This window comes from Heptranchias perlo, chromosome 6 (assembly GCF_035084215.1).
Source record: "Heptranchias perlo isolate sHepPer1 chromosome 6, sHepPer1.hap1, whole genome shotgun sequence".
Lineage (NCBI taxonomy): Eukaryota > Metazoa > Chordata > Chondrichthyes > Hexanchiformes > Hexanchidae > Heptranchias > Heptranchias perlo.
Window position 1 is genome coordinate 40,114,836 of NC_090330.1, and position 16,452 is coordinate 40,131,287.

Genomic DNA, 16,452 nt, shown 5'->3' on the forward strand with positions numbered 1-16,452 from the left:
GAATTTGACTCGGAGCTGGGAAGGTGGCGCAGGGGGAGAGGGGGGTCGAATCGCGGACGGGAAGCCCGGAAGTACAGATTTCCCAGACGTTCTTACGATTTTGATGTAAGGACGTCTTTTATTTGTTTTTGTTGCTTTGCCATCCAACAGGCCAGCCTGATTGACAGGCTGGCCTCAGTCAGACGGAAGCAGAGCAAGGAAAAGGACGTGAAAAGGTAAATCTTCGGGTAAGTCTTAGATTGTATGGATCGGGGGGGCGGGGGGGGTCGGGATCGGGGGTCATCATGGTGGTCTGCGATTGTTTGTGGTGGGGGGAAGCCAGAGATCGGGGAAGGGGGTGTCGCGATCGTTGGGATGGGTGGTGGGGGGTTGGGGGGCTGCAGGTAGGCTTATTGGGCCTGGGAGAATCACTTCTGCTCCTCCAAGCCCACAAGCTGTGCTACAAAAAGGCACTTAGCTGTAGTTTCGGGCCTTCTCCTCCTCTCACATGGCGCAAATCCCGCCCGCAGGGGTTGCAATCGCAAAACTTGATAATATGCAGGCCCGCAGCCTCCTTGAAAGGTTTTAGTGATCAACCCATCTCCTGGGAGCGGGTTGGTCGTCCGCCCCGTGAAAACCAGAAATGGGCGGGTTGGGGGTGGGTCTGAAATTGTTGCAATTTTCAATGCACCCCCCCCCCCCCACTCCCAACCTACCCATTTTTCACAGTTAAAATTCGGCCCAATATTGTTGGAGCTCATTTTTTTAAATAAAAAGTCTCGTTGCTTTGGTAGGGATGGGACAGGGTAGATAGAAGCAGACTGTTTGCAGTGGTTGAGGGGTCTAGAATAAGGGACCATAGATAAAGATTAAATGTAAGAGATTTAGAACAGAGAGCAAGATAAACTTATTTACACAGATAGTTGTGAGGATGAGGGTTAGGGGTTAAGATAGCAACTATGTCAACATTCAAGGTTAGATTAGATAAACGAATGAAGGGATACAAGAGCAGGGTTGGTAATTAGGACCATTTGCTCTTGTGGAGGATAAACGCCGACATGGACTGACAAGGCCGAATAGCCTGTTCCCATGTTGGAACTTCCATGTACATCATATTTTAAAACCCCGGGTTTGACAGGTTTCTGATTCTAGGTAATTTGATTAGAAAGTTTATATCAGAACATGTATTCCTATCTATTTTACCTGCTGGGGATTATCTTGAACCTCCACAATAGAGACTTTCAGCTTGCTTGCGACCTTCTGCTCCGAAGGAGCTATTGAACGTTCATACTGGGCTACAGCAGCTTTCCACAGTGGCTAGAAAATACAATGGTTCCATGTTGTACAAATAACATACATAATATTGAGCTTATTCAAAATATAGAGGTAAAATATAACAAACCTCAGTGTAAGGATTATACTGAACTGGATTCAGTCCAGCAAAGGGCTCAAAAACCTGGGCGTTGTGAAGCAATTGCTGTTCTCCAGCTGGTAAGAGTCGCATAAGCTTTTCATGGACAGATCTACTAGTTTGAATCTGCAAAACAATTAATAAAAATTGTTTACTATGAAGTTAATTTTCATGTGCTTTATTGATTTGATTTTCGTAAGCTTTGTTCGAGCAGAGGGCTAGTTTGAATCTAGCCCAGACTACATAAAAATACATAGAAGTTACAACACAGAAACAGGCCCAATCAGTCCATGTTGGCATTTATCCTCTACATGAGCAAACAGTTCCAATCACATTTATGCACCCTGTTCCTATATCCCTTCGACCTCTTTTCTTTTACCTACCTATCCAACATAATATTGATTGTTGAAATAGTTTCTGCCTTAACCACTAATCCTGGAAATGAATTCTACAGCCTCACAACTCTCTGTTCCAAATCTCTTACATTATTCTTTATCTATGGCCCCTCATTCTTGACCACTCAACTACTAGAAACAGTCTGTTTCTATTTATTCTGTTCTATCCTTTCAGAATTTTAAAGACTTCTGTCAAATCGTCCCATAATCTGCACTCTAATGAATTTGCGTTGTAGACTCTCAAAAGCATCAATATCCTCCCTATTGTGTGGAGTCTAACATTGAAGGCAGTACTCCAACTGAGGTCTTATAAAGTTTTATAAACTCATTATTACCATTTGTCATTTATAATTTATGCCCAGAGATTAAAAAAAAAGCTAATGGAATTCTAAGTTTTAACAGCTGTATCTAAGGTTCTGCCATTAATGTCCCGTGAACCTATACTCCCAAGTTCCTCTGCTTTTCCATAGCACCAAGCCTGCTTCCATTCAAAGTATAATTACTGCTGTTATTTTTTTTACCAAAAGGCATCACCTCATACTTACTGACATTGGATTCCAACTGCCACTTTTTAGTCCATTTCACCATCTTATCAACATCCCTTCGGTCTTTAGAATTAACTATGGCCCCGATATTAGCAGGGAGGCGGGATGGCAGTGGGGGGGGGGGGGAGGGGGTGATTGGGCACGTAGATAACCCGCCCAATAAAATCTGTCCGTTCCCTACGCGATCGCGGGTAAATTGGAGCCACTTAACATGGTTTCCAGGTTTGCTGTCGGAAAGCTGCGCAGCGGGCAGATTGCGCACCCGCATCACAGGCTGTCAGCTGGAGGAGCTCTATTTAAAGGGGCAGTCCTCCAATGGCTGCTCCTGGAGCAAAAAACCAAACAGCACAATGGAGCCGCACAGGGGATAGGCTGCTCCTAGATTTAGTGATGCTTCACTCCAGGTACTACTGGATGGGGTGAGGAGAAGGAGGGATGTGTTCCACCTAACAGATGGGAGGAAGTGGCCTGCCTCTGCCTCCAAGAAGGCCTGGCTCGAGGCGGCGGAGAAGGTCACCAGCAGCAGCAACATCTCCCGCATCTGGATCCAGTGCAGGAAGCGCTTCAATGACCTAACTAGGTCAGCCAAAGTGAGTACACTTACTCATTCTCCTACACTCCGTCTTCCACATCACAGCCCCCACCCCCCAACTCATTCTACACTGCCAACACTACTCTATCACATCACTCCTCACACCCACTCAAAGCTCTTCCTCATCTCCTCATTACTCACCCCACCACTGCCACTCAACCCAATCCTCATACGATGTCATGGCTCTGTCTCATAAGCACCCTCTGATGCATCTCTTTCACAGTCAGCCACACCCAAACCAATGCATTCATCGGTTGGCCACATCACCATCACTCACTCACGCGTTTCTACTTTCGCCCCTTATAGGAAAAGAGACCCAGAATGCACGGGAGAGGGGGAGGACCGGCAGGGGTCCGCAACAGATAGTCATCCGCACAGACGCGGAGCAGGAGGCGCTGGAGCTGAGCCGCACCCTCGAGTGCCTGTCCATCAGGGATGTCAAGACTGCCACCCGACAAACGTCTAGTGACAGAACTTTAACATTCAACACACATAATATCAATTGATGTTAACATACCTTGCCATCTTCAGCACCTCAACATCTGTCATCATGCTTAATATTGTCTTCTGTTCTCTTATAGGGCCTTCAGCGACCACTGTGAAGGCAGAGGGCGATTCCTCAGAGGACCTGCCAGCCTCTGAGGGGGCACCGTCACATCTGAGCGCGCCATCCACCAGCGCAAATACTCACACCTCTTTGGTTCCCAGTCTGCAGTTAGTTGGGGTCGCACATGGCGAGTTACCACACACGTGAGCACGAGCAGACACAGGTGGCAGAGGCAGCTGTGGAGAGTCCGCGTCGGTGGGAGCACTCCTCTCCAGACTCTGGTCAGCTGGACATAGATGCTGAACCCTGGGGGCCATCCATTAAAAGGAGAATGATCAAGGGGCAGCAGCACATTTGCAAGGTGCTGGAACAGGTGCCACGCGCACTCTTCACAATCGCGCAGAGGATGGAGGAGTCCAACTCCTGCATGAATGGAATGGTGGCACAGATACGGGAGGGAATCTTGCAGATACTGTCACAGGGACGTGAGTGCAACTCAGATAGTGTTGCGGGTAAGTGCGGGAATGTCTGCAATAGAGGGAAGGCTAGCCTCCATGGAGCTTCAAGCACGGTTCACAAATGAGTCCTTTCAGGCCCTGACAACGGCCGTTCGGACTCAGGGTGAACAACATTCTGCCGCCTTAAACAGGCAAGCAGATATACTAGCACTGGCCTTACAAGGCTTCACACATGTCCTCCAAATTGTCGTCTAGCAGACTGGTAGAGGTTCACCATGAACACCCACAATTGATGCCACCCATTGGGTCACTCCACAGTGGGTGTATGTGTAGTTGCAGGAGTGTTTTGCAGGGAGGGCGGGCGGGGGCTGGTGTGGCTGCTGCTCTATCCATGTGGTGAGGACTGGACTCTTCACACTGTCTAATATTAGGAGAACCGTTCACATATCAATGACTCCCTGGCCTCACGAGCAGCCAGGTGAGCTGCTGTTCTGCCCATGAGTTGCTCCTCCTCCTCCTCCTCTTCCTCCTCCTCAATGTGGGTGGCAGATGTGGATGGGGCCTCCTCAAGTGGCACCCCACTCTGTTGTACCCTGCACCACATGGCACAACGCACGACTATAATGCGTCCCACTCTGTCTGGTGCGTATTGAAGCACTCCCCCAGAACGATCTAGGCACCTGAAGCGCATCTTGAGCAGCCCAATAGCATTCTCAATTGAAGACCTGATAGCAATGTGGCTGTTGTTATATCGACGCTGTTGCTCGGTGGTGGGGTTCCTCAGAGGTGTCATGAGCCACGTGTGCAGGGGGTATCCCTTATCCCCAAGGAATCAGCCCTTAAGGGTGTTCGGTGCGTGGAAGAGGGGTGGGATGTTGGACTCCCGGAGGATGAAGGAATCGTGGCAGCTGCCACGGTATCTGGTGCACATGTGAAGGAATCTCTTGCGGTGCTCACAAACGAGCTGAGCGTTGATGGAGTGACAGCCCTTCCTGTTGATGAACAGTCCTGGCTCGTGTGGAGGTGCTCGTATTGCTGTATGGATGCAATCGATTACACCCTATACCCGTGGGAAGCAGCCAGTGTGGAATCCCACTGCCCTCTCCGTCTGGCCGAGGTCGTCCATGGAGAAGTTGATATAGTGCAAGGCCCTGCAAAACAAGCAGTCAGTGACCTGCCTTATGCACTTGTGTGCAGACGACTGAGAAGCCCCGGCGATGTCCCCAGTGGCACCCTGGAACAATCCAGAGGCGAAGAAGTTGAGGACAGTGGTGACTTTGACAGCGACAGGTAAGGAGATGCTGCTTGGCCGAGCCAGGAGTAGCTCGGCATGAAGGAGGCTGCAGATATCTGGGACTACCTGGCGACTGACTCTGAGCCTCCGTATGCATTGCTCCTCAGAGAGGTCCAGGAAGCTGAGCCTCAGTCTGTACACCCTGTTGCGATGGTAGTGACTCCTGCGACGTCGCTCTCTCTGTCGTTGCCCTCCGTGCTGTTGTGCAGATGCCTGTGGCGCAGCACTGTGTTGTGGAGCTCCACATGGCAGTGGTGGACACCGTGCCTGGCGAGGCAGGTGATGATGCTCGTCCTCGGATGTAGTGGTGAATGCAGCCATGGCACCCCCCATCCTGACAGTGTGAGTTTGAGAGGGTCCGCAAAATAGGTAAATATGTTTGCACAGCAGACTTTTGGGTGGAAAGTAAGAATTTTGAGTGAAAACACAAAGGTCTTGCAGCCAAAACTTTGTCTGAAGTGACTGAGTGCCCTGTTGCAATAAATGTGGTTTTCTCCCCACCTGTCAAATAATCATTTGCATCTCCCACTGGCTGCTGGCTGAAACATGTCTGTTGCAACAAGGAGTGTTTCCCATAATACGGGAAACACGCTGAGGATCCTTCAAAATTGCACCCCTGCCAAAATATCTAGTCAATCAAGTATTTCAAGTACTTTAACTATCTGACAAACTATGCAAATAATCATCCCGCCAGCTTTAATTGCCGGTGGGACTTCCACATTCGGGAGGCGCACGCACACCCAAATGCGTCACTGGGGACCCTGGAAATCAGCGGGTTTGTGCTGAGCTCCGAACCCGCTCCGGATTTTAGCCATTTTCGGAGTCTCCAACGCACCCACTCCGTCATCCAAAAATCGGCCCCTATATCTCTATAAGTCTTATTTTGATATCATCTGCACATTTCAACACAACTCCCTCTAAGCCTATATCCGAATCATTAATAGTGAACAGAATTGACTCCAAAACTGACCCATGTGAGATACCACCACCCACTTTCAACCACTTTGAAAAGCTGCCTTCAGCTCCTACCTTCTGTTTTCTCCCTTCTAGCCAATTTTTAATCTATTTTGCTATCGTCACCTTAATTCAATACCCCTTAATCTTCTCTAGTAATCTCCCACGTGGTACCTAGTCAAAGGTTTCCTAAAGTCCACATACATTACATTTTCCCCATCTACAATGTCTGTTACTTTTTTTTCTATTTGTTCATGGGATGTGGGCATCGCTGGCGAGGTCGGCATTTATTGCCCATCCCTAATTGCCCTTGAGAAGGTGGTGGTGAACCGCCTTCTTGAACCGCTGCAGTCCGTGTGGTGAAGGTTCTCCCACAGTGCTGTTAGGAAGGGAGTTCCAGGATTTTGACCCAGTGACGATGAAGGAATGGCGATATATTTCCAAGTCGGGATGGTGTGTGGCATGGAGGGGAATGTGCAGGTGGTGTTGTTCCCATGTGCCTGCTGCTCTTGTCCTTCTAGGTGGTAGAGGTCGCAGGTTTGGAAGGTGCTGTCGAAGAAGCCCTGGCGAGTTGCTGCAGTGCATCCTGTGGATGGTACACGCTGCAGCCACAGTGTGCCGGTGGTGACGGAAGTGAATGTTTAGGGTGGTGGATGGGGTGCCAATCAAGTGGGCTGCTTTGTCCTGGATGGTGTTGAGCTTCTTGAGTGTTGTTGGAGCTGCACTCATCCAGGCAAGTGGAGAGTATTCCATTACACTCCTGACTTGTGCCTTGTAGATGGTGGAAAGGCTTTGGGGAGCCACAGAATACCCAGCCTCTGACCTGCTCTTGTAGCCACAGTATTTATATGGCTGGTCCAGTTAAGTTTCTGGTCAATGGTGACCCCCAGGATGTTGATGGTGGGGGATTCAACGTTGGTAATGCTGTTGAATGTCAGGGGTAGGTGGTTAGACTCTCTCTTGTTGGAGATGGTCATTGCTTGGCACTTGTCTGGCACGAATGTTACTTGCCACTTATCAGCCCAAGCCTGGATGTTGTTCAGGTCTTGTTGCATGCGGGTTCGGACTGCTTCATTATCTGAGGGGTTGCGAATGGAACTGAACACAGTGCAATCATCAACGAACATCCCCATTTCTGACCTTATGATGGAGGGAAGGTCATTGATGAAGCAGCTGAAGATGGTTGGGCCTAGGATACTGCCCTGAGGAACTCCTGCAGCAATGTCCTGGGGCTGAGATGATTGGCCTCCAACAACCACTACCATCTTTCTTTGTGCTTGGTAGGACTCCAGCCACTGGAGAGTTTTCCCCCTGATTCCCATTGACTTCAATTTTACTAGGGCTCCTTGGTGCCACACTCGGTCAAATGCTGCCTTGATGTCAAGGGCAGTCACTCTCACCTCACCTCTGGAATTCAGCTCTTTTGTCCATGTTTGGACCAAGGCTGTAATGAGGTCTGGAACTGAGTGGTCCTGGCGGAACCCAAACTGAGCATCGGTGAGCAGGTTATTGGTGAGTAAGTGCCGCTTGATGGCAGTGTCAACGACACCTTCCATCACTTTTGCTGATGACTGAGAGTAGGCTGATAGAGTGGTAACTGGCCGGATTGGATTTGTCCTGCTTTTTGTGGAGAGGACATACCTGGACAATTTTCCACATTGTCAGGTAGATGCCAGTGTTGTAGCTGTACTGGAACAGATTGGCTAGAGGCGCAGCTAGTTCTGAAGCACAAGTCTTCAGCACTACAGCCGGGATGTTGTCGGGGCCCATAGCCTTTGCTGTATCCAGTGCACTCAGCCATTTCTTGATATCACGTGGAGTGAATCAAATTGGCTGAAGACTGGCTTCTGTGATGGTGGGGATATCGGGAGGAGGCCGAGATGGATCATCCAACTCGGCATTTCTGGCTGAAGATGGTTGCTCAAAGAATATTCCTCAAAGAACTCTGTGGGATTTGTCAAGCACGATCTTCCCTTTTGAAATCCATGCTGGCTGGTTGTAACTTATTTTTCTTTATCTAGATTCTCTTTATCTATAACAATGGGATTGGTGGGCAAGGGGAAAGGAGGGGGAATGTGACTGAGGCAGCTCCTGCATAATGCCAAGGAACAGCAGGCCACCGGGGGAGGATGTGCAACGATACACACATTGGTTCAGAATTTCATGGAATGTTTCGGCATAACCACGGCCTAAGAGCAAAGTTGCACAATTTCTTTCAAGGAAATTTGCACGTAAATAATTTACACTCGTTTTAGCATCACTATGCGACAATTTCCTCAATCATTTGCGCTGCTCCCCATTTACGTCTGCCAAAACCTCACTTAGTTCATTAGCTAAAGGCATGGCTGACTCAGATTACACGGGAATGCACAGGACATTGGCTGATCTGGCAAAAGTCCCCTGTGACTCCCTAGAAAGAGCCTGTAGCATAAAAGTTCAGAACTGTGGTCATTTTCTCGGTCACAGTTAGAATCCTCTGTGCTATCGACCTTGATTGCAGATCTGGCTGCAGCAATGCACAGAGCTCCTTCATTGCTTCATGATAGAAATGAAGCCTCTTGAGACCTGTGAAAAGTCTTTCAAAGTGCATCTGTGGATGGGTACTACCGGGATGATCTAAGTTCTCCTCCGGTGCTGCCTGATTAATTTGGCTTCCATTACGGTGTCTTGCTGCTTTTCTTGTTCCAGCATGTGCATCATGTAAAGTAGGATTCCCAGCGGGAAGCCAAAGTTGTAACCTTCAAATACTAGCTTCCTAATTCTCTTTAAATTCCATGCTTTCCAAAAGGTGACCCAGAATGTAGGGGAAGGCTTCCTGAGTACAACAGTGCAAACATTTTTTCAAATGCCTGCTGTTAATCCAACATATGGCTAGAAGTTTCCACAAACAATCTCACTTCAGCAATTAGCCTTTAAACAAGTTATTCTTTCTTGGCAAACAGATGTAGCAAACTGCGCCTTTTAAAAATAGTGACACATGGGAAGGTGGCTGTAACAAAATTTAGGACGGGTGGCGTTATCCCATCTAAACTCCGTGATTTACACAAGGCTGCCACTGAGAGAACAGGCACTACTTCAGTGTGCTCTAAAACTTGCCGGAATTTATAATGGTATGTATTTGAGACGGGTACCTTGGGGACCAAAGGTCCACCCCATATTTCTGCCCACAACCCAGGAATTTTGGGATCAAGCTATTTCATTAGACATAGAATAAATTCACCAGTCCTGTGTTGACTGACTCTCTATTGGGAGCACGAACTAGATCAGTAAATGCACTATTGTATTTAGTCATGGTATAACTGACATACAAATCCTCGATATAGACAGGAGACCTAAAGTTGAAAAGTGTTCCATTTGAAACAGTTTTATATTTTTAATTTTATTTCACTCAGTGTTCCTATTTTACAAATTAGTCTAGCACTGTTGGTGAAAGGTAACTGAACTGTCACTCATTTGTTGCAAGATATAATGCAGTTTTGTATGCAAACGATTGGAAAATTTCACTTGGTGCGAGTTCTATGCCAGCTGTTTTGGGGTAGGAGAGAACAGTAATCTCAATAGCTGCATGGAAAATCATTAGTAACTGAACTGAAAAATAAAAACTATATTACAATGCAGAACAATAGGAGGTCAGCCAAAATAGGATAGGTGGATGAAGGAAAAGGAGGTGAAGGGATATGGGAACAGGGCAGGTAAATGTGATTAGGCCTATTTGCTTGCATGGAGGGTAAGCGCTGACATGGATTGGTTGGGCCGAATGGCCTGTTTCTATGTTGTAACTTCTATGTAGTTTTCTAATAATTGATTGAAAATTTAGGATGAATCTATGCAAGAACAGTACTGTAAAAACCTGAATCAACACATTCAGTGTTGAAAAGTTTAAATTATACTACATAATTATCACAAATTCTTTAGCACACTATCAATCCTAAATGCACGCCAGGCAGTGCAACTTATGATTGATCTTTTGCCCCTTAGCTACCAGACACAGAACTGATGGATACCTCTTTTACAATGATGCAACCTATACACCATCCCTCCATTTCATAAGCTAGTTCACCCTTTCCTGTTTAGCCATTCCCAAACTAAAGAAGAGTGATAGGAGATCCATCTGAAATCTCTATTTATACTTTTGGGAACATAGCCTTCAGGCAGCAATACCAACCAACTGCTACAGCGTAATAACAATTATTCATTAGGGAATGCAGCTACCTGCACTCCAACCTCTCTTCTAGAGAAGCACTTTGTCTCCTTCTTGCCTACCAGGTTTTCTCAGATAGTTTGGCTAAAGTCAGGAACTCATCAGGTAACTAATCATGGGATAGACACCACACCCTCCTCTGTAGAATGACTCAGAGTAGGAGTGCAATACATCAGTAGGCTATTTTATAACACACTAAATGTTGGGCTTATTTTATGATTTTTAAGCAAAAAGTAATGGTTTGTTTTGTGCTCAATGAACCTTTTCTACTGAAAGTATATGTTCCAAAATTTTGCTGTCAATAGTGAACTTTAAACAATCATAACTTCAATACAGAGCAGTTTAAAAATACAAGATATATGACAGCCAGATGAGAACGTTCCATCATTTATCTGAAAGCTGCATTGTGATTGCTGTTTAAGCATTATGTGTGTAGTGATTTCCATTCACAACAATGTACAAGGTTAAAAATAGAAATCATACCATTTGCAAAAACAATAAAGAAAAATTAAGATGTATTGAGCTGTACCTCTTCAAGGCGTTTGGCAAGTTTACCCAATGACTCCGGATAATATTTCTCACTTTTCCACTGATGAGGAGTGTAGCGTCGCCACAGTTGTCCAGTCAGATGATCACATGCTGCTACCCACTGTTCACAGATGGTGATGCCAGATCGGAGGCTTTCTTTCACAATGTGGAAAGCATCTCCCCACAAATTTAACTGCATAAGAGTTTTCTGTACAAATCTACCCAAGGCATTTCCTAGAAGAACAACAAAGGAAATTATAGTTTTGTACTTAAAAATTTTATTCTTTTCAAACAAAAGTAACAAAAAAAAACTTTATAACCCTGTGCAGCATCCTAAGTAGTACAGGAAAGTGATGGGGGTAATGATAAACAGAGTGTGTCAGGAAGGGACAGAGTATACAAACATAAGAGTGCACTTGCAAATGGGGCCGGGGTAGGAAAGAATGGTAAAAAGACAAAATTAAAGGTTCTTTATCTGAATGCACGCAGCATTCGTAATAAGATAGATGAATTGACGGCACAAATAGAAACAAATGGGTATGATCTCATGGCCATTACAGAGACGTGGTTGCAAGGTGACCAAGGTTGGGAGCTAAATATACAGGGTTATTTAACATTAAGGATAGGAAAAAAGGTAAAGGTGGTGGGGTAGCTCTGTTAATAAAGGATGAAATTGGTATAATAGTGAGAAATGATCTTGACTCAGGTGATCAAGATGTCGAATCAATTTGGGTGGAGGTAAGAAATAGCAAGGGGAAGAAATCACTGGTGGGAGTAGTACATCGGCCCCCTAACAGTAGCTACACTGTAGGGCAAAATATTAATCAGGAAATAAGGGGGGCTTGTAAAAAAGGTAATGCAATAATCATGGGCGATTTTAACTTTCACATAGATTGGACAAATCAAATTGGCAAAAATAGCCCTGAGGAGGAGTTCATAGAGTGTATTAGAGACTGTTTCTTAGACCAATATGTCAGGGAACCAACCAGGGAAGAGGCCATTTTGGATCTGGTAATGGGTAACAAAACAGGATTAATTAATGATCTCAAAGTAAAGGATCTCTTGGGAAGCAGTGATCATAACATGATAGAATTTCACATCCAGTTTGAGAGTGAGGATCTTGGGTCTGAAACTACTGTATTAAACTTAAATAAGGGCAATTATAAAGGAATGAGGGCGGAATTGGCTAAAGTGACTGGGTAAACAGATTAGATGGTATGATGGTGGCAAACATTTAAAAAGATATTTTATGACTCGCAACAAAAACATATCCCTGTGAGGAGGAAAGACTCCACAAAAAGGGTGAACCAACCATGGCTAACTAAGGAAGTAAAGGATAGCATCAGGTTAAAAGAAAAAGCATACAACATGGCAAAGATTACTGGTAAACCCAAAGATTGGGAAAACTTTAAAAACCAGCAAAGGATGACTAAAAGAATAATAAAGAGGGAGAAAATAAATTATGAGAGTAAACTAGCAAGAAATATAAAAACTGACAGTAAAAGCTTCTACAAGTATATAAAAAGGAAGAGGGTAGCTAAAGTAAACACTGGTCCCTTACAGGATGCGACTGGGGAAATAATAATGGAAAACAAGGAAATGGCAGAGGAATTGAACAGATATTTTGTATCTATCTTCACAGTAGAAGACACTAATAACATACCAATAATAATAGAAAATCAAGGGGCAAATGGGAGGGAGGAACTAAAAACAATCACTATCACTAGAGAAAAAGTACTAGGTAAACTAATGGGTCTAAAGGCTGACGAGTCCCCTGGACCTGATGGCTTGCATCCAAGGGTCTTAAAGGAAGTGGCTACAGAGATAGTAGATGCATTGGTTGTAATCTTCCAGAATTCACTAGATTCTGGAAAGGTCCCAGCGGATTGGAAAACCGCAAATGTAACACCCCTATTCAAGAAGGGAGTGAGACAGAAAGCAGGTAACTATAGACCAGTTAGCCTAACATCTGTCATTGGGAAAATGCTAGAATCCATTATTAAGGAAGTAGTAGCAGGACATTTGGAGACTCATAATACAATCAAGGAGAGTCAACATGGTTTTATGAAGGGGAAATTGTGTCTGACAAATTTATTAGAGTTCTTTGAGAAAGTAACGGGCAGGGTGGATAAAGGGGAACCAATGGATGCAGTATATTTGGATTTCCAAAAGCATTCGATAAGGTGCTACATAAAAGATTACTGCACAAGATAAGAGCTCATGGTGTTGGGGGTAATATACTGGCATGGACAGAGGATTGGCTAACTAACAGAAAACAAAGAGTCGGGATAAAAGGGTCATTTTCAAAATGGCAATCTGGAGCTAGTGGGGTCCCGCAGGGATCAGTGCTGGGGCCTCAACTATTTACAATATATATCAATGACTTGGATGAAGGAACAGAGTGTCTTGTGGCCAAATTTGCTGATGATACAAAGATAGGTGGAAAAGCAAGTTGTGAGGAGGACACAAAGGGCCCGATTTTACCAGGGGTGCGGGTTCCCGGTGGGTAGACCAGCGGGCGCATTGAAAACGCGCCCGGTGAAATTAGTGGGTTGCCCGCGCGATCGCAGCAGGCAACACACTAATTGGATTCACTTACCTGCTCCTCCGGGTTCCCCGATGCTGATCTGCGCATCGGGTGGACTGTGCATGCGCAGTAAGATCTGTCAGCTGGAGGTGCTCTATTTAAAGGGGCAGTCCTCCACTGACTGATGCTGCCACAAACAGAAAAAATTACAGCATGGAGCAGCCCAGGGGGAAGGCTGCTCCCAGTTTAATGATGCCTCACCCCAGGTATCATTAGATGGGGTGAGGAGGAGGGGGAGGACAGAGATCTTCCACCCGGCGGCCGGGAGGAAGCGGCCTGCCTCTGCCACCAAGAAGGCCTGGCTCGAGGTGGCAGAGGGGGTCAGCTGCGCCACCAACATATCGCCCACCTGCATACAGTGCAGGAGGCGCTCCAATGACCTCAGTAGGTCAGCCACAGTGAGAACACGTAGTCTTTCCCCTACACTCCGCCTGCCACAACACTGCCCCCACCCCACATCTCCTTCGACACTGCCAACACTACTCTGTCACATCACCCCTCATACCCACTCAAACCTCATCCTCATCTTGCCTGCACCTACTCACCTCGCCAGTACTCACCCCGCCACTACCACGCAACCCAATCCTCATACAATCTCATGGCTCTATCCCATACTCACCCTCTCGTGCATCTCTCTCACGGCCAGCCTCACTCAACCTGCCACCACCTGTGCTGCAGCCACAGGGCATGCATCACATATGTGCAGTAGGCAGCGTAAGACAAACGTGTCGTGAGCATGAAGGGGATGCACAAGGGTGTTTGAGGGTTTTTCATGGTTCTTACTTCTATTGAATTAAAGAACAACTCACATCACACATTATATTGGCTCCACTACTGCCATGTCTTCGCGAATCCTGTCCGGTTTGTGCAATAATGCCCGCTCCTGGGTATCCCTATGAGGACCCACCACTGATGCCACCCAGTGTGTCACTGCAGAGTGGGTGTAGGTGTATTTGCAGGGCTCTTCTGCGCAGACGGCTGAGAGACACCGGGGATGTCCCCGGTTGCAGCCTGGAAGGCTGTGGAGGTGCCCTCACGGGCACCGAAACCCAGGGGGCGTCGGCCCAAAGCATCTACCAGGTCAGGGCACGAACAGGAGCAACCTGCCACCACCTCTGCTGGAGCCACAGGGGTAGCACCGCGTAGGGGTACCAGGAAACGAAAACCCAAAGTTCCGTGAACACACAGGGATTGCACCAGGGTGTTTGTCTATTTGTTATCTTTTTATTTCCAGTTTTTGAATGGCAACACAAAATAAACTCACTTTTTTTCACCAATGCTGCCACCTCTTGTCCATAATTCTGCGGCTTGTGCAATATGTCCCTTCCGTGCGCCTCATCATGACGACGACCACCCCGTCCCACCCATTGGGCATAATACAGTGGGTGCAGGTGTACAGGCACCACTCTTCTGTGGAGGGAGCCTGTATGGACCCTCGTCTGTGCACATTATGACATGTGAACGCCTCACACAGTGTGATGTTAGGAGAACCATTGGCATATGAGTGCCTCCCTGGCCTGACGAGCACGGAGGTGAGCCGGTGTTCGGGCCATGGGTCGTTCCTCCTCCTCTCGCTCGTACTCCTCCTCCTCCTCCTCCTCATTGTCGTCCTCAATGTGGGTGGCGGGTGTGCATGGGGTCTCCTCCAGCGGCACCCCTCTCTGTAGTGCCATGTTATGCAGGGCACAGCAGACAACTATGATTCGTCCCACTCGGAGTGGCGTGTATTGGAGCGCTCCCCCGGAACGATCAAGGCACCTGAAGCCCTATAGCCTGCTCAATTGTAGACCTGGTAGCAATGTGGCTGTCATTATATCGACGCTGCGGCTCGGTAATGGGGTTCCTCAGAGGTGTCATAAGCCACGTGTGCAGGGGATATCCCTTGTCGCCGAGGAGCCAGCCGTTGCCGGTGTTGGGTGCGTGGAAGAGGGGCAGGACGGTGGACTCCCTGAGGACGAAGGCATTGTGGCAGCTGCCAGGGTATCTGGCGCACACGTGTAGGAATCTCTGGCGGTGGTCACAGATGAGCTGGGCGTTCTTGGGTGATACCCTTTCCTGTTGATGAACAGCCCTGGCTCATGTGGAGGTGCCCGTATTGCTATGTGGGTGCAATCGATTACACCCTGCACCCGTGGGAAGCCAGCCACATCATGGAATCCAACTGCCCTCTCCGTCTGGCTGCGCTCATCCATGGCGAAGTTGATGTAAGTCGAGGCCCTGCGGAACAATCCATCGGTGACCTGCCTTATGCAGTTGTGTGCAGACGACTGAGACACCCCGGTGATGTCCCCCGTGGCACCCTGGAAGGATCCGGAGGCGAAGAAGTTGAGGGCAGTGGTGACTTTGACGGCGACGGGTAAGAAGATGCTGCTTGGTCCATCCGGGAGCAGCTCGTCATTAAGGAGGCTGCAGATGTTGGCGACTACCTAGCGAGTGACTCTGAGCCTACGTATGCACTGCTGCTCAGAGAGGTCCATGAAGCTGCGCCTCGGTCTGTAGACCCTGTGCGGAGGGTAGTGCCTCCTGCGATGCATCTCTCTTTGCGGTTGCCCTCCATCCTGCTGTGCAGGTGGATGTGCCACAGCACCGTGTTGTGGGGATGCACGTCTCTGTGGCGGACGGCGTGGACTGCGAGGCTGCTGAGGCTGGTCATGCTGTTCGTCCTCCGAGGCTATCAATGCGGGGTTGTGCACGGTAGAAAATTGTGTCCTCGCACAGGGGTCGCGGTTCCACGCCGGTGAATCTTCTTGCTTGGAGGAGGGTGGTGGAGGGCAGGCGTTGCCCAATGTTACGGAGTGTCCTCTTGCGTTGGTGAAGGCTCTCCCCCCCCAACCTGTGGAATGCACCTTGGTAGCTGCCACGGGCTGCTGGCTGCAACACATCCGTTGGGAGTGTGAGTGTTTCCCCCAGTATGGGAAACAGTCTCATTTCACCGTAAAATCCCACACTTGTTAAAAAAAC

The 16,452-nt window shown here is 47.6% G+C and overlaps 1 protein-coding gene across 4 annotated transcripts in view; it reads right to left on the reverse strand.

The window, feature by feature from the left end:
* Positions 1–16,452, reverse strand: part of dync2h1 (dynein cytoplasmic 2 heavy chain 1) — a 656,363-nt gene that overhangs the window by 601,753 nt on the left and 38,158 nt on the right. For all 4 annotated transcript variants that reach the window (XM_067986146.1, XM_067986147.1, XM_067986148.1 and 1 more), the window contains exons 7-9: positions 10,906–11,138; positions 1,382–1,516; positions 1,183–1,296 (exon numbers count right to left, since the gene is read on the reverse strand). In XM_067986146.1, the coding sequence (XP_067842247.1) occupies positions 1,183–1,296; positions 1,382–1,516; positions 10,906–11,138 (482 nt within the window). The remainder of the gene's footprint in view (positions 1–1,182; positions 1,297–1,381; positions 1,517–10,905; positions 11,139–16,452) is intronic.